General features: G+C 60.2%; 2 protein-coding genes across 3 annotated transcripts in view; one reads left to right on the top strand and one right to left on the bottom strand.

Annotated features, from left to right (window-relative positions):
• The window catches only part of Gtf3c1 (general transcription factor IIIC subunit 1), a 74,330-nt gene extending 72,784 nt beyond the window's left edge, over positions 1-1,546 (top strand). The window contains exons 36-37 of the mRNA XM_004623138.2: positions 269-461; positions 758-1,546. Coding sequence (XP_004623195.2) covers positions 269-461; positions 758-976 — 412 coding nt within the window. The 3' untranslated portion in view covers positions 977-1,546. The remainder of the gene's footprint in view (positions 1-268; positions 462-757) is intronic.
• Positions 1,547-6,764: 5,218 nt separating this feature from the next.
• The window catches only part of Il21r (interleukin 21 receptor), a 35,376-nt gene continuing 20,240 nt past the window's right edge, over positions 6,765-21,900 (bottom strand). For both annotated transcript variants that reach the window (XM_023716512.1, XM_023716545.1), the window contains exons 2-9: positions 19,121-19,197; positions 17,244-17,346; positions 15,681-15,880; positions 13,410-13,564; positions 12,585-12,762; positions 11,707-11,815; positions 10,821-10,905; positions 6,765-9,333 (exon numbers count right to left, since the gene is read on the bottom strand). In XM_023716512.1, the coding sequence (XP_023572280.1) occupies positions 8,593-9,333; positions 10,821-10,905; positions 11,707-11,815; positions 12,585-12,762; positions 13,410-13,564; positions 15,681-15,880; positions 17,244-17,346; positions 19,121-19,172 (1,623 nt within the window). In that variant the 5' untranslated portion in view covers positions 19,173-19,197 and the 3' untranslated portion in view covers positions 6,765-8,592. The remainder of the gene's footprint in view (positions 9,334-10,820; positions 10,906-11,706; positions 11,816-12,584; positions 12,763-13,409; positions 13,565-15,680; positions 15,881-17,243; positions 17,347-19,120; positions 19,198-21,900) is intronic.

Here is a 21,900-nt window from a genome sequence, read left to right as displayed (position 1 = left end):
TCCTGGCCCTGGGGCGGCCCTGGGGTCCTTGGTGGCCAGCCTGGGAGTCCTGACTCGCCCTTCTCCTGGCCCTGGGGCGGCCCTGGGGTCCTTGGCTGATCAAGGTCGTGGTGCTGGTGCATCTGAGCAGGTCCCCGGGTCATGGCCCAGTGGTCATGGCCTATTTTGGTCAAGGGACTGAAGAGCAGAAGGCTGGTGTCGCTAGCCCTGTGACCTCTGTGAGCCTCAGTGACCTGCCATGACCAAGTTGTCCCCCTCACCCCTGCAGGGACCGTGAGAACATCTGCTTCATCGGCCGCCCGTGGCGCAGCGTGGACGGCCGCCTCAACACGCCGGTGTGCAAGGGCATGATGGAAGCCGTGCTGTTCCACATCATGAGCAAGCCGGGGCTGCCAGAGAGCAGCCTGCTGCAGCACTACCAGGGCGTCCTGCAGCCCGTCGCCGTGCTCGAGCTGGTGCAGGTGCGGGCCGCGGCCAGGTCCTGAAGGAAGGGCTGCCACTCCGGCCTCGGGCACCCCCAGCTCCCTCCTGCAGCAGCAGGGCACCTGGCTCTCCTGTCTTTGCTGCCCCCCCCCCCGCACCTCTGCCCGGGCACAGCTGTCAGTGCCACCCCTGCAGCAAGCATGGTGCCCTAATGGCTCCGGCTTGAAGTGCTGTTCACCTCTCCTGTGTCCCAAGAATGATCTGCTTTAAGACCCAGTCCCCAAACCCATCAGGTAAGTGCCGCTTTGCAGCCGGGCCCCTGCTGTGTCCCCAGGGCCTGGAATCCCTCGGCTGCATCCGGAAGCGTGTGCTGAGGAAACCCACGTCCCCCTCGCTTTTCTCCAAGCCCATGGAGTTGAAGCCCAGGGCTGAGGTGTCCTTGGGCCTGAGTGACAGCACCACAACCTTCTACGAGCCCACGCTGGACTGTACCATCCGGTTGGGCTGTGTCTTCCCGCCCACGGTCAACTGGAACAAGTGGGCCCACTTGTAGGCACGTGTCTGTCCACTGCCCTGCTACCCCATGGACGCACACTCTGCCCACCGGTGCCCCTCACAGTGGTCCATGCCCAGCCAGACCCCTCACCCTGGCCCAGGCCTGTGTCCTGCACTCACTCAGTGGAGCTGCCACAGCCTTTCTAAGCCCAGGCTCAGCTGGGAACCCGGGCTCCGGAGGGCTGGGCCCCAACTTCTGCCTGGGAGCAGAGATGCCCCCAGGCACCCCCTCCCTGGACCTCACTTCTGCCACCTGAGGCTGCTGAGCAGCGCCCTGGGCTGCTACACGGCCCAGACTCCAGCCACCGCAGCAGGTGGCCTGGCTCTCCTAAGTGCCCAGGTGCCGCTGGCATTCAGGGCCTGTGGCAGCCCAGTGTGGAGGCCCCGCAGAGCCGTGGCCCCGGTCCCAGTCCGACCTGAGCAGCCCGGGTGCTGCTCCCCCGCCCCACTGCTGATGCCCGCCCGACAGGAGGATCCCGTAGGTCTTGGTTTGGTTCCTTTAGTCTCCTTCCTTATTATGAGTGAGCCCATTGGCATGTATTTATTTATTTTTTAATTAAAGTGAAGACAGATGCATTTGGTTTTGGTTTTGGTTTTGCGTTTTCTGCAGTTGCCCCTGGGAGTCTTGCTGCGCCCGCTGGAGCAACCAGGAGCAGGGCCACACCTAGGAAAGCAGGGGAAGGGGAAGCGGATCGTACACCTGAGGCCATCTGGGCTCTGCTGCCCTGGGGGGTGGGCGGCAGTAGGTGGGATGGGGTGACCCCGCCCCTCTGCCTCAGCTTCAGGGACCCCACGCTGGCCCAGGTTGGCCCCTCACAGGCACAGGCGGCAGGGCTGAGCGTCCCACCAAGCCTGCAGGGGGACATACCCTGGTCTTGAAGTCTCTGAGGCCAAGTACATGCAAGTTACTGGAACCAGACTGAACTCGGGCCCTTGCACTTGCCAGGGAAGAGCCCATTCCACTGAGCCATCTCCCCGCCCGCCCCCTTACCGACCTTTTAAAGATGTGTTGTTCTTGGGGGGGCCAGATAGCTGGGGGGAGGGTTAGGAGCCCCCACTCCCTGGGGTGCACTGAGGATGATTGAGACGGCATGGTACGCACCTGTAATCCCACCACTTGGGAGGCTGAAAACAGGAAGGATCACTATGAGTCCGATCTGTGCAGTCAGACCCTGTAAACCCTAAAAAATAAAAATAAAGATGTGTCCTCACCTGTAAAAAAAATTTAGGCCCTGAGTTGAAAGACATGGCATGTAGCAGTGGGGGACCTGCCCTCCACATGCCTGCGACAGCCGGTGGTGGGTGCGGAGAGCCTCCCCCCGCGTCACCAGGTCCACCCCACCCCATCCCCGCCCCCTGAAGGGCTTGTGCCTGGAGATGCTGGCATGAACTGGGCGCTGTGCACTCCAGCTGTACATACAAAAAATACGTGTGTAGGCTTTTTGACAGCAGGTAAAAATAACAGGCGTGACCTGCGACAGCCAAACTGATGACCGTTACTTGCGTGGGGAAAAAGAAGGGAAGGTTTGGGGGTCTGGCAACCTGCACACCGCCCTGTCCTCCAAGACGGTACCAGTCAGGAGCTTCCTGGAAGCCACCTTCAGGGCCGGCCCAGGAGGGAGCGGAGGCAGGGACAGGACTCAGGCTCGGTGTCCGGGAGGCGCCTGTGAAGAGCTACCCTGGGGCTGTGAAGAACTCCAGGTCCAGAACAGAAACCTCACGCCCAGTCTCAATCCCATGGCACTCTGGGGATTGAACCCTGGTCCCTGCGCCTAAACTGGCACTTTAATCCGCTGAGCTATCTGGCTGGCTGGCCCCGAGAACAGAAACTCTTCAGCACAGAGTACTGAGTAAAACCCAAGAAGGAGCAGAAGCAAGTCTCCTGCCCGCGTGCAGCCTCAGGGCCGCGCTGGGGGCGTTTTCCGGCCCTGCCAGCCTGACAGCTTCACGTTGAGAACCAGAAGGGCCGCTGAGCTGGCCCCCTGCACAAACCCCCGATGTCCTTGGCGTTGTGGCCTCTGTTTCCATGGTCGTCGCTCTTTAAATTGTGTTCCCTTAGATAAGCAACGTGTGAGCCCACGCTCTCACATACTTAAAGTCGTCTGGTTACGGCTAGAGATTTCTTTAGGGCCAGCCCGGAGCACTGGGCTGTGCACACCCCGGGGCGCAGAGCCGTGAGGCGCTGTCGTGCACACACCTGTCCGCGTAGCTCCGGGGCTGAGTCCTGCGTTTATTCGCTTCAGGGTTTGTGGATCCGTGACCAGCTGGCTCGGAGGCAGGGAATGCGAGAGGCAGCCGTTCAAGGCTGCAGGGGCGGCGGTCCTCCTCGCGCCCATGCTCTGTGCCCTAGAGCGGGTGCAGCACCCCTCACCCCCTGCCCTCCTCTTGTGCGTGCTCAGGATGTTTAGAGTCAGGACCGCGGCCCCTGCAGAGTCACTCAGCTAAACTCAAGCCGACAGTGCATGGCATCGACGGCCATCTCAGCCGCCCCTCCCTTCGGGCCCCACCGTGCTGCAGGGACACAGCTCCCCGTGAGGCTCCCCGGGCCCCTCCTCCCTCCCTGCCCCTGCGTTGTGCTCCCCGGCAGCCCTGCACTACCGAGGTCTGGTCCTCCGAGCTCCTTGGCCGCCCGCCTTCCGCTAGGCCTGACTCCGCTCACGATGTGCCTGCGCACACACGAGGCGCGCACACATCGGCCCAAGATCCAACGCAGGCCTTTTTCCACCCCAGGGCCTGAAGCCAGCCCTTCTATGGATGACTTTCACCTTCTGTGATGGTCAGAAGGAGCCATTGCTGTGAGGATTCCTTCCCCCTCGCCCAGTCTGCGGCGGGCTGTTCCCAGGTCAGCGGAGTGGGAGGGCTTCGCCTTCAGCCAGTGCCTGCACTTCCAGGACCTGCCAGCAGGGGGCAGCAGCCGCCTGAGCATCTTTGTTTCCTCATGTTTGCCGGGGGTTAAGCTTGTTTCTAAAGAAAAAAGAAAAACAAAACAATAAAAAAAATTTAAAAAAAAACCAGTCTGAACCCATGTAGTCCTGATGGAATTTTCGGGCTGGGGAGATAGCTCAGTGGAGCAAGTGCTTGACTGGCAGGTGCAAGGTCCTGATTCAATCCCTGGTACCAAAACAAAACAAAACAAAAAACTGAAGCTTGTTCCTCACGGGCTGTGATACCCGGCTGGGGTGGCCGTGGCTCGTCCCTAGAAAAGATGACTGGTAACAGCAGCACTCCCTGAGCGCTCGCAAACTGCCAGGCACCATCTGGGCCCTTCGCACACGGAGCTTAGACTCTCAGCAGCCCCTAGAAGTAGGCATCAGTGAGCTCACCCATGTGCAAGGGGACTGATGCCAGAGGAGAGGAGAAGCAGGGGACAATGAGCTGGAGGCCGGTGTGCGGGACTCCCCACACCCCCAACTGCGGAGGCCCCCCATCCCACCCGTGACACAACTGCCTGGGGTTAGCTCTGGGGTGAGGGGAAGGGGAGAAGTTCTCTTCCCATCTTGGAAGAACCTCAAGCTGTTAGCACTAGGGGTGGGAGAGCCCTGGGCCGGCTGAGGGAGGAGGGGAGCTGGTGTTCGCCTCCAGGCTGGGGCAGTTGGCCGCTGCTCCCTGCTGTCATCCCTTTGTCTGTTTGTTCGTTCATTCTGTACTTTCCAGCTCCTGCTTAGAGCCATGCACCTTTCTCAGCTCTTGGACCCAGCAGCGACCTCAGTCTCTGCTCCAGTGATGCGCATGCTTACGCTGCACACGTGTGAGACGGGCTTTTGGAAATTATTTTAGTTTTCTGCTTCTTGTAGTTTGGGGATTGAAACCCGAGTCTTTGTACCGAGTTACATCCCCAGCACTTTTTATTTTACTTTTTAAAGACAGGGTCTTGCTAAATTGCTCAGGCTGGGGTTGAACTTGAAATCCTTCTGCCTCAGCCTCCCAGAACGCTGGGATTACAGAGATGTACCACCACACCCACCTGAGGTAGACGTTATGAATTCTGTGCAGGGTCTCACTATGTATCTCGAATGAGTTGTAGTGATCCTCCTGTCTTCAGCCCTCCCAGCGCTGGGGTTGCAGGCGTGTATCATCACTCCCAGTCTCAGTGGGCAGCTCAGCATGCTGGTCCCTGCACTTGCACAAGGTGCTTAGTCCACTGAGCTACCTCGTCGGCCCAAGAGAGATGTTAATAGATACAGTAGGAGTGATAGGGAGGAGCCAGCCAAGTAGGTCCCCTGAGAAGGTGACAGCTGGACCAAGACTGGCCCTCATGTTCTCACTCCTCCCTGTTCAGGTTCTTGTTTCCTGTTCCCTCGCCATCCACAGAGCTCTGGAGCTCCCAAGGGAGGGCGCCCAGCTCCCTGCCCCAGAGCCCAGACACTCTCGTCCCAGGTGTTGGCAATGTGTCCAGGGCTGGATGGGTTGTGAAGGGCTTCGCTGTGCCCTGGCCTTGTCACCCGCAGCCAGGATAGGCAGGGGCCAAGGTTTGCCCTGCTACGGGGAGGTCCAGGGAGTGGGGCAAAAGTGCAGTGCAGGTAGGGGGCACCTAAGCCCCATTTGCGGGGTGAGGCATAGGGCTGGTCTGAGCTCCATCCTCTGCCTCTATTCCACCAGAGCACCCCCGAAACCCCAGGCAGCACCCTGGCTGGGACCCTGCAGAAACTGCTCTGGGGCAGGTCTGATCCTGGCTGAGGGCGTCGTGAGCATTGTGCCTCCTAGACTTGAGGGCTGGGAGAGGAGCTGGGCCGGGACAGAAAGAAGCAAGTGCACACCTGAGGACGAGGGGAGGGCTGCAGCACCTCTTCCTGAGACAGCCAAAGGCTCACTCTTGGTCCTGCTCAAAGCAGGAAGCAGAGGGCTCTAACACGGCGAGCCTCCATGGCACTTGGACAGCTGCAGGAGCTTGGCACCCGGCCCCGTGGGAACTTTATTTTCAGTGTTGAGGGTGGGGCATGTGCTAGGCAAGGGCTCAAATGACACCATCAGCTCCTCGGGCCCCTCTGGGTGTGCTGCTTTAGGACATAAGTGACGCTATCAGGGCAACACTACTGCCAGGACAGCAGCCTGCCCCAGGCCCACACTAGCACGGAAGTGAGATGGCTCGGCCGGTGGCCAGGTCAGGACCACCTGGGGCCGGCTGCGTGCTGCTCACAAGCAGCCCCATCTTGGCAGCTGCGAGTGTCAGAGGACATATCGGTGACCCCCAGAACACGTCCACCAGGGCGCTCCTCACACTAAGGCCCTGGCTATTGCAGTAGCCACCATTGCCGTCACCACTGGTCGCCACAACAGGAGGACACCCTAGGGGACACTGCGGCTGCAGTGTCATAGTTCATCCGAAGGTCCGGTGCTGTGGCCTCGTCTGACCGGAAGGAGCCAGGAGGTGAAGCCCTGGTATGGCCTAGCCGGCCACAAGTTGGAACAATCTGGTGAAAAACATAATGACTCCCATACTCCGGTGGCTCAGCAGTCCAGGGGCTGTGTGGGTTTCAGGTATGGTTGGATCCAGTAGTTCCAGGAATGTACAGGAAGACTCTTTCCCTTGTGTCTGGTCTTAGTGTGTTGCCTGCTCTCTCCTGGTGGTCCCCAGCAGCTGCAAGCTCTGTCCTTACAGAGAGACAAGCAGTGTGGGTCGTGTGTATCCTGGGGGTGTGCTCTGGCTGGGACGCTGGAATGTGCTGGTGGTCGGCTCTGGGTCACCGAGGCACTTCCTAGCGGGACGGGTCAGCGCATACTGCTCTGGGTCCTGGCTGGAAACCAGCTGCAGTAGAGGCATTTACACCGGGAAAATAAGCAAACGCTACAGATCAGGCTTTATTGTGGTCCTACTGTGTGCCCAGCTGGGGGATACAGCTGTAGACAAGACAAAGTCACCATGCTGGGTCTCTGGCTTTGTTCCCAGCACCTGCTCCTCTGGTTCTGCATCCAGCCCCTCTTCCTCCAAGCCTCTGTCCAGCCTCCCGCATGCACCACCAGTCCTCCATCCTGCACCTGCGCAGGACCCAGCCCCCCTGTAGGTCCCCCGCTGGCCGCCTACCCTCTGCTCCACATTCACACGAGCCAGCTGGCAACATCTACACCAGAGATGAGGCCGGCAGGCGGTGTGTCCTCCCCAGGGGCCCTAGGTCTGCACTCCACATGCTGGGGGTGTGAGCTGGTCCCGGGGGAGCCTGGGGCTCAGGTGCTGCCTGCACCCTGCTGCTCCTAAGAGGTGTGAAATCCACCACACCCTGCACCCCGCTGTCTCTAAGCTGCAGGGAGGGGGAGGGCCAGCCTGCACGTGCAGGAGCTACGGTTTCCCCCTCGGGTGTCCACCAAAGCCTCACACCCCATGTTCCATCAACAGCCTGCTATTAGACCCAGTGGTGTTCTAGAACCTTCTAGCCACATGCCCTCACCCAGGGACCTCTCTGAGATACCCCCCAAGGCAGGCACAGACTGCCTCTGGGTCAGACCTTTCCCAGGAAACCTGCTGAGTGCAAGCTGGGACTGGGCTTCTCACAGGTCCTGCAAAACCCCAAGTCACTTCTAGGGGGCATCCATAGAGGAAAGGCAGCCTAGCTCTTTAAACCAGGAGTTATGTATGTCATGCCTGGCCCACACAGGCAGCTCCTGAGCTACCCCAACACTCAGTGAGGTGCTTAGAAGCATCCGCTTCTTAATTCACATTTCAACAGGCTCCCTGCGAAGCCCCTGGCAAGCAACTCAGGGTGAATAAATAAGGTGCCAGGGCTGAGCAGGGTATGGGCCCGGGGATACCAGACGTCACTCCTGCCAGTGTCTCTGTGCCCCCTACCCACTCTGAGTGCCACAGGGGAGGGTCCTTCGGGTGCTGAGCTAGGGGCACAGTGCCTGGCATGTGCTTGATAAATAGTTCTTGGGTGTGTAAGGGGATTTTTAAAGAATGGGTGGGAGAAGCCAGAAAAAGACATCTTGGTTGGTGGGGGCTGTTTCTGAGACAAGGCCCAGTGGCTTTCTGCCTGGAAAGCCCCTTGGCCTGCTGAGCGGTAGCCCCGGGCGCCGGCTGCTCTCACCCCTCCCACCACGGCTGCAGCCGGCCGGCCACAGGCACAGGAAGCTGCTCCGCCAGCGCCTGGCGCTGACCTGTGCTCCCCGAGCGAGCGAGGCGGGCTCTGTTGCTCGCCCAGCCCAGATGCACAGACGAGGAGCAGCAGAGCCGGCACTCAGGCCTGGAGCCTTGTCACTCCCCGGGTTCCCTTGGCCTCACTCCGTCCCCTCCTCTTCCTGAGAGATGGCAGGAGCAGCCTGGATTTCTTTGGCTCCTTGTGGTGGGACCCTGGGGTGGCGGAGGCTGACAGTGACGCCTGTCCCCAATGATGTTCAAGCCCAGCAGTCTGCTCTGGTGTGGCAGGGGAGGGGGAGGCTGGGGTCTGCGTCCCCCAGGCTCTCCAGCCACCCACACCCATGGCACGGGAGCAGACACAGGTGTGGCTGGTGACACCATGACTCTTGCACATGTCCACAGACATAAACACTGTAAACACTGGGCCAGAGGCCACAACTGCGGCCTCTTCCTGTCACCACCCAGGTGGCCCTGTCTCTGTGCCCTGACACTGGGCTTGCCATGGCCCAGGGACACGGCCAGCCCTGGACAGCCGGGCCACGTCTCTAGCTGGCCTGCGGCTTGGGGCCCTCAGGCGGAGGCTCTACGATCACCCATTGGCGGAGGTAGCTCCGGGGAGGCCCCTCGTCCTGGCTGGGGCTAGCAAAGTCACACTCCAGGGGGCTGCCGCAGTCCGAGCCCGCAAAGCCGCTATCGAGTGTGTCCATGTCCAGGCTGGCGGGGGGTGAGCCCACCTCGCTCTCAGAGACCTCGCCAGGGGACACCCCACCCCAGGGCAGCCCCATGGCCCAGTCCTCATCTGCAGGGGGCAGCTTCAGCCTGTCCAGCAGGCTGCCCAACAGCCAGCCTGGCCCAGGGCCCCCTGCCGAGACGCAGCCACAGGACAGAACCGTGGTCCCGGTGTTCAGGAGCGGGTCCTCCAAGCTGGGGCCAGACTCCGGGCCAGTGTCCAGGTCCAAGGCTGGGTAGCCATCGTTCCCACAGCTGCAAGGCTGCGGGTATGGTTCCTCCGCCACCTTCACTGTGTCGATGGACAACAGGCCGTACGGTCGGTCCTTCTCACCGCAGTCAGAGCCGCATGGACTGCTGGCTACGGAGGAAGCCCCGGGCTCCGGTGTCCCGTCAGTCTCCAGCAGATCTGTGGGGCCCGGCAGCTCCAAGGCCTCCAGCCCCTTGGCGAGACTCCGGGATGGGCGGTAGTCAGGTACCTCCAGGAGGGAGGGTGCTGCAGGGCTCCAGGGTCCCAGCTGCAGGCTGGAGGCCGTGAAGGGGGCGCCCACCCACTTCTGTGAGAGAGAAGGGAACAGTGTCATGAGGGGGCTGGGCAGAGGCTGGGGTGCAGACACTCAAAAGCAACAAGCAGAGCTGCACGTGGTGGTGATGCCTGTAGTCCCAGCACTCGGGAGGCTGAGGCAGGAGGATCCTTGTGAGTTTGAGCCCAGCCTGGGCTACAGAGTGAGCTCAAGGTCAGCCTGAATTGTATAGTGAAACCTTGTCTCAAAAAGACAAAAAAAAAAAGCAAACTGAGATAGGATAGCCAGGAAGAGAAGGAACCAGGCATGCGGGAGAAAGAGACAGAGAAGAGGAGTGTGAGGGCCACCAGGTCCTGGTCATTTCTCTCCCCCCTCTGGGCCTCGGTGTCCCCCCAGCACTGGAGAGCTCCACTCACATTTGCCTGCTCATCCAGCCTGTGTCCCCTGCTGCCTGCAGGGAGCAGGGGAAAGAGTCCCGAGGCCCAGGGACACAGGCAGGGGGAGCTAGGGTCTGGCCCTGGAGCCCTGCCTGCCCCTTGTTTCCTGTCTTGCTCGCCAGCTCTCTGTCCCAGGAGAGGGGACAGCCAGCTCCAGTAGGTGGACTATAAATGCTATTGGCTGAATGCATGCCTTGGGTGGGCCAAACGCCAGGGCCCCAAGGAGGGCCTTTCGGGGGGCGCTGGACTGAGACGGTGGCCCTTGCTCCCCTCTCTGCTCACCTGCTGACATCAGGGTCTCCCTCCCATCTGACAGGCAGCCTGTCCCTGGGGACGGGGGTCTCAGGAGAAAGGCTCATCTCAGAGATATGATGGCCACCACCCCGAGGTAAGGTCACTGCTCAGCTGCGAGGCCTTGCACAAGCTCCTCTCCCTCTCTCTCCTCAGTTTCCTCATCTATACAACAGATCCGCCCCAGGGGTGCTGAGAGGACTAAGTGGTTGCTGTGGGTGAGGCTCCTACGGGGGCCTGGACACGACAGAAACCCAGTGTGACATCCAAGCTTCCGGGAGGAGGAAAAGGCATCGGGTTGGAGTTCATATCCTTCCCTGCCCTGCAGAAGCCGGTGTCCCCCTCAGTGTCAGTCTCTGCTTGGGGGCATGATTGGGGTGGTGTCTGGGGGCTGCAGGGCAGAGCGCAGGGCACACAGCAGGAGCCCAGTGAGTGCAGCCACCCTCCCTTCCGCCGCTGCCACATCCTCTCCCCTCCACTCTGCAGTGACGGGCAAGGCCCTGACGCGGTGGCGGAGGGCAGGGATCTCGTGCTTGGCAGGTAGGTGTTTGTCATAACTTGCAGGCAGCCAGGTCCTCTGCAGAATGCCTTCCTATTCTCCCTCCCCATCCCAGAGCAATGACAGATGTGGAGGAAAAGCCCAGGGGGCCAGGCTGTGCCACCCCTCTGGCAGGCTGGCTGGAAGCATTAAAGCCTGGCATCAGTCTACACTCCGTAGGTGGGGAAACTGAGGCCTGGCTGGGGCCTAGGGGGAGTGTGAGGCGGGGCTCCTAGGGAGGGCAGGGTGCCTACCTTGAAGTCTCCTTTGTGGCCCTCATACAGGGGCTGGAAGAACCTCTCCGGGCTGGGCACCGGTGCCCACACTTCCTTCCACAGCCTAGGGGATGGGGTTGGGTCAGCCCCTGCCGGCAGCCAGGGGCGCATGCCTCCCTCTTTGACGATACATCCTTTGCCCTGCAGGATGCTCAGCACCTACCAGGACACAGCCTAGCACCTCTGTGCCCAGCCTGGGCCTCAGTTACCACATCCATAAAATGGGAGAGCACCTGTCTCTCAGGTGCCTGAGAAGCATCAGGATCGGGGTGGGCCTACTGCATGCCACTTCTTGCTCTGAGCCGGAGATGGGCAGAGCCAACTCGGCAGGGCTGGGGAGACCCTGCAACCAGCACCCGGCGCCCGGCACTCAGCCTGGCACGGCGCTCAGCCAGAGCTGCTACCTACTGCCGGCATCTTAATCTCCCCCTTCCCCGTTCTCTGTCTGACCTCAGCATCTAGCAGAACGAGCTGCACATGGACCTCTGCCGCCCACGGAGGGCTCAGCAGACAGCGGCTGGCCGGGGAGGACGGCAAGCAGAGATCGGCAGGCTTGCTGACAGATGGGAGGGAGATCATCGCACCAGCCCCCCCCCCCCCCCCCCCCGCACCCCAGCTGGAGGCTCTGGTGCCTCGCCAGACTACAGGCTCCTCCCGTTCTGAGCTGTGTGACTCTGGGCGACTGCTCTGTGCTTTGGTTTCCCCATGTAAAGGTATACCACGCTCCTGGGGCTGCGGGGAGTGCCCTGAATGCAGTATACATGAGGCGGTTGCTCGTCCCCACTGTCCCCATGACAGGCGTGTCCCCCACCCGGGGAAGGGTCCTGACCAACCCTGCTCTACTTCCCTGGCCCCCTGACCTCACCTCCAAGGCAGGCGGATCTTCAGGCCCGCGAAGACAATGGCCGGGGGAAGCAAGACCACCAAGGACAGGAGCAGGAGCAGCAGGCGGCTGTCCCAGCCTGCCTCAGACTCTGCAGAGACAGCAAAGAGTGTCCAACAGGAGCCCCTGTCCTGAGCCACATGGGGTGCATATGGAGCAAGGGGGCAGGGGAGACACTGCAGGGACCGTGGGCAGAGAGGGATCTGGGTTCAGATCCCACTCCTGCTCTTGGATTTAAAAAAAAAAAATTTATATGGTACAGAGTCTCACTACACAGTTCGGACTAGTGATCCTCCTGTCTCAGCCTCTTTAGTGTTGTGATCACAGGCATTTGCCACCATACATGGTTTTGGCAGCCAGTATGGCATGAGGTACCAGGGATCGAACCCAGGTCCTTGTGCTTGCCAGGCAGGAGCTTAGACTGCTGAGCTATCTCCCCGTCCCTGTCACTTGGATCTTAAATGGTCCCCAAAGGCCCATGTGTCAGAGGCTGATCCCCAGCCTGCAGGGCTACATCACTGGGATGCCACAAGCCAAAAGCCACGGGGCCCAGAGACCACGCACCGAGACCTCTGTAGCCATGAGTGTAAATTACTCTTCCTTGCTAAGCTGACAATCTCAGGAACTCTGTCACAGTAGTGGACAGCTGGCTAGGATATCTGTTTGCAATTTAGTTTATCCCTCTGTGAAGTGGGAATCCTAGGTAGGAGGGCAAAAGGCCCACTGAGAAGGGACAGCTGACACCGGCAAGTGCCAGAGGCTCTCAGTGCCTGGGGACCAGCCACGCTGCAGGCCACGAGGGGCAGCTGGGTCAGGACAGTATCGGCCCAGATGGGAAGTCCCCTCTGCTGCACACCTACCCTCAGGCTGGGTCTGGAAGATGACAGGGTCGCTCCACTCACTCCACGTCCCCCCGAAGGAGGAGCCGGGCTGAGGTCCCGCCCGTACCTGCAGCTCATAGCTCGCGTTTTTGCGGAACTCTCCGGGGAGAAGGGAAACCCTTCTGGAATCCACTGAGATCAGCTTTGTCACTGGACTCTGCCAGGAGAGGAAGGCGTGGTCATGCAGGCTGGCCCCCTCAGGCCCAGCAGAGAGGCTGCGGGCCCCTTCGCCTCCATAGCTACCAGGCCTGGGAAGCCCTCGGCCTGCCCGTGACACAACCCAGTCACCCACTCTGTCTCAGGGACAGAGAGTGTCCCCGGAGTGCCACAGGCTGGACATTCCAGCGTTGGCGCGACGGCCCCTAGAGGGAACATTTCTGGAAGTTTCCACCGCCACATCTTATCAATGGCTATCTTTGGAAGTCTCCCCTGAGGACATCCTCAGCACCACGTTTATGAAAATCTTCAACTGAGACAGTGAAAGCAAGTAGCTAATCCTAGATCCTTCCAGCTGTCACAGGTCCCTCAAGGCCATTGCAGTCTCTCAGGCCACTGGGCCCTAAAGCAACCGATGCCTCCAGAACCTTCAACTTGGGACAATCGGCCCTCAGACCCAGGACCCTCACGATGACTGTAAATATCCACCGATGGCCTGCTACGTGAGCCCGAAGGGGCCAGAGGGAGGAGGGCGCGGAGACAGAACTGTGTAAGGGTTTCCCACTCAAGGGAGGAGAGGCGGCCGCCGCAGACCCTGGGGCCTCGCCCCGCGCCTCTGCAGCGGCCACAGCCCCTCTCCCTTCTCACCAGCGCCAAGGGGTCGGCCCGGTTCCTGTAGCGAAGCTCGTACTGCAGCTTGCCCCGAAGCGGGTAGAAGACGGGGTCTTCGTAATCAGAGCGCCAGGTGACGACGTAGCGGCCCGAGAAGGTCACCGTCACATTGAAAGGAGGAGCCGGCTTGACTGTGAGGAAAAACCCAGACACGGAAAACAGAGTGAGGCCAAGAGACACACCTGGTGAGGGAGGGGATCAAACGGGCCCGGGACCCCCGGCGTCAGGCCCCTGGCTGCAGGATGCTGGGAGCAGCATCACTGTGGTCTGCCCTGCTCACGGAATGATGGGGCGAGCCAGGCACCGTGGAAGAAGAGGGACCGCCCAGGCTTTCGGGGGACAGCTGGGACTTAGGGGCAGTCAGCCCTGGCTGGAAGGCAGGCACAGGGACCAGGACCTCGTAAGTCTTCCAGGAAAAGAAGGGAAGGAGAAAGGGAGGGAGGGAGGGAGGGAGGATGGAGGGCAGCTTGACGAGACCTAGACACCCAAATTATCGTGTGCAATCTCTCGAGGTTCACCGTCCTCACCACCTAACAGACTTTCTCCGCTATGCCCTGGCCCGCCCATGCACGGTCACTTCCGGTTCTAGAGCACCTGGCGCCCTTTGCTGTGACGCAGTGTCCCTGAGGATGTGTGACTCTTCACTCCCATGTCAGGGCTGCCCGTGGCTGGGGGCCGTCGCCCCCTGTGGTGGCCCTGTGACCGTGGCCTGACTGTCCCCACGCCTGAGACGCCTCTGGCTTGCGTGTGGCCAGCCTCTGGGCCACCACCCCACACTTCTCCGGGCAGCTGTGCCCCCAAATGGCTGTCAAAACTGTGGGCGCCAGTTTCACTCTACTCTGCATTTGCTTGGTGGCCCCAGATGGGACACAGCACGTGCTGGCCGTGATTCCCCTCCCCACGCACCCACCTCTTGGCATGCCACATTTCTGAGCTGAAGCCTCACTGAGAAGATTGAATCTCGGGGGGTGGGTGGGGGTGATAAGGGTTCTGCTGACCACAGACCCTGCGCTCTGCCGCTGTGGTAGGTCTGGGCCATCCACCACCTCACCGGCTCCCTCTGTGACTATTTATTTACCAGCTGCCTGCCCCCTCTCTGGGCTTTGTCCCTTAGGGCAGGGGCTTTGCCCTCCTGGTCTAATCTGTGCTTCGGCTCCCAGCGCAAATCCTGGCACACAGCATATCCTCAGTCTAGACTTGTCAAGTATTTTTTTTTTTTTTTTTTTGAACTGGGGATTGAACTCAGACCCTTGCACTTGCCAGGGAAGCGCTTGTTCTACTGAGCCATCTCCCCAGCCCTTACACTTGTCTAGTTAACAGATATACCTTTCAGGGCTCCAAAGATAATCTGAACCACTCTAGGGAGGCCAGCTGTGGCCAGAGGGCGAGGCCGCCATGAGTGTTGGTGTCCTGCGTCTGATCTTAGGACTCCCTCTCCTCCAGGTTCCTGCCTGGCCTGGGCTGGGTATGAGGCTCTCAGAAGCACCCAGACACCAGAACGGCCCGTGGGCACTCAGGAGACGTGGGCAGAGGTGCCTGGGCGGGGTGCGTCTCCGCGAGCCTGGGTGCGCAGGAGCCTCACTCACACCTCCTGAGGCGTGGTGCTCACACTGCCCACACCCAGGCGGGGCCCTGAGATCTGGGGAGAGGAGCCCCAAAGCCGTGGAGCCCAGGACATCTGCTGCAGGCTGGGTACGTGTGCAGCCAACGCAGAGGTACTTGTGGGCGCTCACACACAGACTGTAAGCTCCACAGTGTAAAGACACCCAGACACACACCCAGACTCATCGATACACACAGACATGTGGATACACACAGGCAACAAGTACATACTCACAAGAATACCGCATAGAGATACACACACACACACACACACACACTGAAGCCCCCCCCCCGCCCCTTCCGACCTCCAGCCTGGAGGGAACATTCTGGGCTCACTGGAGCCCTGGGGAGGTTCCTCTCATGACACGGGCTCTGCCACCTGCCTCGTCACCAGGACCCACGACAACATCCCAGAGGTAGGGGAGCCTTGGTCAGGGTCACAGAGGCTGGCAGGGGTAGCCACAGCCGAGCCCGGAAGTCCTGGGTCCCCAGCCCGGCTCCTGTAAAGCCTCAGCTGTCTTTCTTAGGAGTTGTAGCCCAGGACACCATAGTAAAAACTAGTGTCCCTAAAAGGCAAACTCTAGGCAGCAGGGAGGGCTCGTGACAGGTCATTTGCGGGGAGATGGAGGGCCGAGGGGTGCTCACTTCTCTCAGCCAGCATGAAACTGCCACACTCCTCTGAGAAGTCGCCAGAGCCATCCGTCACGTTGACAGTGAAAATGTCGTCAGCCAGGAAGTGGAACACGTCCATGTGGCACGTGTACGTGGCGTGTGTGGCATTGTGGCTGGACCGATGCAGGCTGCAGAAGGTGGCCTCATCCTGCAGTTCCAAGTCCGGGTCTTTCCTTGGGAGACAGAGAGGCCTGTCACAGCTGGAGGCCTATAGAGCTCAGGGCCAAGGGTGGGGAAGGCGCCCGGAGCTCAGGGCATCACCTGTCTGACCATCCCCCCTGCAGCTTTCCCTATGGATTCTGCCCAGCCTCAGTGTCTCCTGATACCCACGTGAACCTGTGCTGCAATCCAAATGAATTTCATCCCTTGCTCTGGGGAGAAACTTTGGGGAAGCTGGTGGCACAGAGTAGGGGAAAATGCTTTGGCCTTTCACTCTCATTGGGTAGAAATGATGGGGTTTTGAAGTATGTGTAGGAGTTCATGATCACCCTCCAGAACCAGTATGAATAATGTGTTAAGTTTGCTAGAGCAGAGGTTTTACTAAATAAAAACTCTCCCAGCATCCAGCCCAGACCTCAGATATAGCTTTGTGGGCATATCCCTACCTAGTCGCCCTTCCAGAAATCTACCTACCCCTCTCCTACAATAGCCAGGGAGGATGTGCCATCAGCTGCAGCCTCCCTCTTGCCTCCTTCGCTTGCTCCCCTGGCTCATTCTCCAGCTGCACAGCCCCTTGCTCCTCCCCAGTCCCAGCCACAGGCCTCTGCCTGCGCCGCCCACCCGCCTGTCCTGTCCTTCTCCAGCCCAGCAGCCACCACTTCCCACCCAGAGAGGCCAGACCTGACGTCCCCGCTGGCGAGACGCTCCCCAACCCTCCTCTGCCCACCCTGCCCTCCAATTTATGTTCTTTGTTTAGTGTCTGTCCCTGGCTGCTATCCCTCTGTGCCACGTCAGTCCCAAGACCTCCGGGACCTTGCAGGTCAGAGAGGAGAGATGGATGCATTTAGGGCCGGCAGATAGAAGGCAGCACCTTGGTCCCGGGCTGCAGGAGACTAAGAGGGACCTGTGGGCTTTGCACGTGGGCAGGCTGGGTGTAACTGCGCTCTACCACACGCTGGCTGCCTGAGCCAGGGCCTGGCTTCACCTCCCTGACCTTCAGGGTGCTCATCTGGAAAATGGGGGCAATAAGCTCGAGGGTTGGAAACGATCAATCTTTCATGTGAAGCACACAGTAGGGTGCCAAGAACCTACTAAGTGCTCAACAAGTCCTGTGTGAGTCCAGCTGTCCTGAGGCCACTGCGGGGCCAGGCCTGTGGCCTCTCTTGTGGTGGTCAGCCACAAGTGTCTGTGTCTGTGGTGAGGTGGGCACCATGGGTCCTGCGCGCAGAGCTGTTCCAGGCATGAGGTCCCAGGGGAGACCAGGAAGTGGCAGCCGCAGGTCTGCGGTTAAGCTCCGTGCAGCGCACGGGGCACTGCAGGTCCAGCTCAGCCCGTAGGCTCCTCATGTCCCCCGGTGGGTGAGGCCCAGCAGCTTACCAGGTAAGAGCGAGCACGCTGGGGTGCAAGCTCCACATCTCCACGACACAGGTGACCGTCTGGAGGTAGTCGGTATAGCAGTCGAAGTCTGGGCAGCACCAGCCTGGAGGCACAGGGAGAGAAGGGCCTGGCGAGCGGCTCCCGTCCCGGGGCAAACGCAGGGACCCTAAGACGAGGTCTGGGACACAAGGGGTTGCCTGGGAATGGTGAGTCCCACCGCTTCAAGGCGGGCTGCACAGGCCAGACTGTCCTATTGCATGGAATGGGATAAAGAAGCTGTCTCCACCAAGGAGCCCTCTCCAGGGCCCCAGATGTGGTTTCCAGGTCAGCGTGGCCCTCAGAGCCGCTCGGCCTGAGCAGATGCCAGGAGCCCGCAGCTTGTGCACACGCACTTTCCCAAGAGGGCCAGGACCCCGTGGGGTTCCCACGAGCAATGCTGGCAGCCTCTCCCCCACCCCCGAGCCTGGACAGGGAGGAGGTCCAGCTGGCGGTGGACAGCTCCCAGGACACTGGCTCTGGCTGGCGGGCAGCGCTTTCTAAAGGGAGAAAACCAGGAAGCCAGATGGGTCAGGGCCCGTTCTCCTCCCCCAAGTCAGCGCAGGCATTGGCTAATGGCCGGCCACGTTCCTCCACAGTGGCCTCAGAACTTGCCAACCCAGTGCCCAGTGGGCAGTTCTGTCAGAGTCTGCCTTGTGGAAGTGGGCCTTGATGTGGGGGTCAGCTTTCTTGGGGAGGCCACAGGCCCCTTGGTGGCACACAGGGTCACTATCTGAACACCTGGTAGAGAACAGAGGCCTGACTTTGGCAGATCCAAGCCCAGGGCTGCGTCACACCCTGTGACCGTGTCGTTTCCATTGGTCCCTAGGGTGCCAGCCACCAGGAAAGAGAGGCTGCCTTCCCCAGCTGGACTCGGGTTCCCCAGGGACAGTCTTGGTCCCCAGAGGTGCAATGCCCAGGGCCACCCATGGCTGTGGAAGCCAAGAGGCACCAAAGTGGCCATTGTGGCCCCAGCTTGGTGACAGAGGACACGAGACCCAAAGCGGCTCCTGTCCTTATTCGCTAAGGTGCCCTCAGAGCCAGGAGCACTTAGATGGGCCACACGTGTGCTGCGTCACTGCCTGTCTGCAGCCACCCCCAGCGCATGGCGCAGGCACGGGGAAGGACTCACTCAAGCTCCTCGCGGGAACGCGGGCATCACTGTGATCCAGCCGTACAGCAGGGGCCCTGGCATTTACTCTCGCTGGGCATGGAGCCAGGACAGTCCCAAAGTCTTTCCTGAGCTAAGCAGGGGAGCGGAGCGGGTCATTGCCACTCAGAGGGAAAAGAGAAACCGACACCTGCTTCCTGAAGGAGCTATTTGGGGCCCTGGTCTTTTGGTACAAAGCAGGGCCTATGCCTCTGACTCAGCAAAGCAGAGATTAAGTTCCCCTCTGCCTGGGGGGATGCTGCACATCCGGGAACTGCAGCTGCCTCTTCCAGGAAGGCCTCCCGGCATTGGGTCTGGGTCGCCCCTCTCCGTGGACTCCCAGCCTGTCTGGCTCTCGTCTCTAACTCCTTTCGAGCATCCAGGGATGTCTGAGACAGATCTCCCACTAGAGTTACTGCATGCGGAGAAACGGAAGCTAGAGCAAAGCCAGAGCTTAGCCCCCGGAGGATGGGGCGGGCCGGCCAAGATCCCACCTCTGGCCGATGCGGCACTCGTTGATGGAGACTTGGCCGTTGGGGCTGTACCAGTCGTAGGGGAGGTGGCAGATGTCAGGGTCTGGGCTGATACCCCTAGCCCAGCCCTTGCTCAGTTTTGTGGGAGGAAGAAACACACACGCACACATACACATGCGTGCACACAACACACGCGCACACCGGAGGCAGCTACTCACCATCCTGGAGCAGCGGCAGGAGCAGAGCCACGACCCAGCCACGAGGTTGCATGCTGAATGGCCGCTCCGGCAGGAGCCTGCGAGAGTGATGGGTGGGTTGGTGAGCCCAGCCCGCGGCCAGGGCCCTGGGCAGCCTCCTCCCACCCCACCCTTCCTGGAGGACCTGCTGCCAGTTCTAGCACTGGTCTCCCAGAAACCAGGCCTGAGGGCCTGTGGACCGCTGCAAGGTTTCCTGCGCTCAGAAACGTCCGGTTGCCACTGGATCCCTCCGCGCTCTCCCACGTGCTTCGGTCCCACTTTGAAGTCACAACGGGAGGCTCAAAGCTGTTCTGCGGTCCTCACTAAGCCTATGGCGTATAAAATCTACCATGTGCATTAATCTGCCTAGAATTACATGGGTGGGAGGCAGGGAAGAAGGGAGGGAGAAAGGACTGATGTGCAAAGCGGCATCCAGCAGGCAGCAATCTGCGTCCTCCAGGCCACGCGGCACTGCCCGGTATGCAGGCTCTTCATTCCAAATCCAAGTCTAGCCAATAAGGGACACCACTGTCGGATACTTGAGATCAGGTTAGCCCAAGAAGCGGCGCTTGACTCTATTTCTCAGCCCAGGCTACCCCTAGGGGAGCCAGTAGAAAATCCAGGCCAACCATACGGCGCAGCCTGGGGCCCCTCAGTTCTGACCAGCATGGAGCAAGACCGTCCGGGGCACCTGAATGACCAACTCTGGGCAAGCAGCCTTGGATGCCCGGGGCAGAGGCGCGACCCCCCCAGGCTGGCAGTGCCAGGCCCTCCTGGTACTGTACACGCTGTGCGCAGCAGCCCTGGCTCTGTTTGGGAAGGGCAGTCAGGCGGGCTGCGGAGGAGGCTGGAGAGGCTCCATGTGGGGACCGTGTCACGGGTGCCATCGGGAATCCTACAAGAAGACGACCCCTCGGCCAGGGTTCCCCAAATCCTACTGCAGTCTCACAACAGGTCTGTGTGATCGGCATAATAAAGCCACCAAAGAAGCAATGGGAAAAGGGGACACGGGCTGTGGGGCCAGAGCCTTCGCGTTAGCAGCCGAGAGGCTGGGGCGAGTGCCATTTCTGCTACTTGGAGGGACACTGGTCTCGTGTACCTGGGAGCCCTATGCTCCGGTCTGAATGTGTGCAGGGGTGCATCCCCCGATTCATGTGTCGCTGGAGGCAGCTAGGGTTAGGTGAGGTCAGAGTGTGGGGCGCCGTGATGGCACTGGTGGCTTTATGGGAAGAGGTGGGGAGGCCCTTGCCTGCCCGCTTGCTCTCTTTCGCCAGGCGGTGCCTCCCCCATGTACGGAGGCGGCAGGAGGCCCTCACCAGGCCCGAGCAGATGCCGCCACATGAGCCAGGAGCTCAGGGACTTCGGTATGGCAGCAGCGAGTGGACGAAGACACCCTGCTATTCATCCTGAAGAAGTGACCCTGCTCCTCACCAGCACGTCCCCCTATGTGTCCCCAGCCCAGGCCAGGACCCAGCAGAGCTCTGTCTGTGTCACTCCCAGCTGCCTCCATTGCTGCCACTGGAAGAAGCTTGACCCACGTTGCCACGATTGCAGGCTCCTCTTTCCTCCCAGTTCTTCACCGTGGCATTCCGGGGACGCTGAGAAGACCCTCACTGCCTATGTTTGCCTGGCACCCTTTATCCTTTCTTTTGAAGTGCTCTTTAAACCGAGGCCCATGTCTGTGCTTGGTGCACAGCGGACTCCACCCCCTGACCCATCTTAGCCAATCCAAAGACTCTACGTATCACACAGTGATTGGTTCAGGGCTGAACCAATCAGTGAAACAGTCCTGGATTCCCCCGCCCCTTTGGGGTAGCCATCGAAGTCCCCTCTTAGAGCCTGTTTTCAACAATGGAAATAGTGAGACCTAGAGATCAACGGAGTGCATGGAAGCATCTGAGGACCTGGATCCCGCCACACCTGATACCCACATTTGAACTTCCACTTCCACGAGTCCCCAAAACTCCAGAAGCAGCTATTGAACTGCACTGAATTATATCTGTTGCTTTCTATCAGAGATACCTGATAAAAGGGCCGGCCAAATAGCTCAGCGGATTAGAGCGCAGGGGCCAGGGGTTCGATCCCCCGCCCTGCTGTGCTGACCCCGCCCCCGGGGCGCGCTGAGATTGGCAGTTGAGACTGGGCGTGGTGGCGCACGCCTGTAATTCCTGCTCTTGGGAGGCTGTAAACAGGCCTTGGGAGGCTCGAGTCCGATCTACGCAGTGAGACCCTGAACACTCTGTAGACCTCTCTCTATAAAAAAAAAAAAAAAAAAATGATATTGGATAAGAGTGTAGAAAAGAACCAGTGGACCTTGGAGCCCGAATGGCGCTTCTCAGATGAGCTGCCGGTTCCCATCTCTGAACTGGGAACAGTGCTGTCTTGCACCTGGCAGCTAAGAATAGGCCGCAGGAGAGCAGATATGACAACGTTTCCTGGATTGCATGCAAAGTGCCAGACTCGGCCGGGAATCCTGCTATTACTGGCCAGCTGCCTCGAATGGCGCCCCACCCCCGCAGCACCCCACACGCCCGGTGACTCTGCCTTTGCTCAGTCCTCGCCTGGAGCAACTGTCCCCTTCCCATCCTTCAAACTCAGCTCTCCTGGCCCGCCTGCTCTGTCCCGGAAGCCCCGCTGGAATGTTCCAGAACTCTGGCCACTCATGCAGTCACCTTTAGGGCTTTCGGTGGTGCTGCTATCTACTTGCTGTTTATCTTACCTTGTCTCCTATTTATCACTGCAATAAACCTATTTCATAAGAA

Source organism: Octodon degus, unplaced genomic scaffold (assembly GCF_000260255.1).
Source record: "Octodon degus isolate 3935 unplaced genomic scaffold, OctDeg1.0 scaffold00001, whole genome shotgun sequence".
NCBI lineage: Eukaryota > Metazoa > Chordata > Mammalia > Rodentia > Octodontidae > Octodon > Octodon degus.
This window is presented reverse-complemented; position numbering and strand designations above follow the sequence as displayed.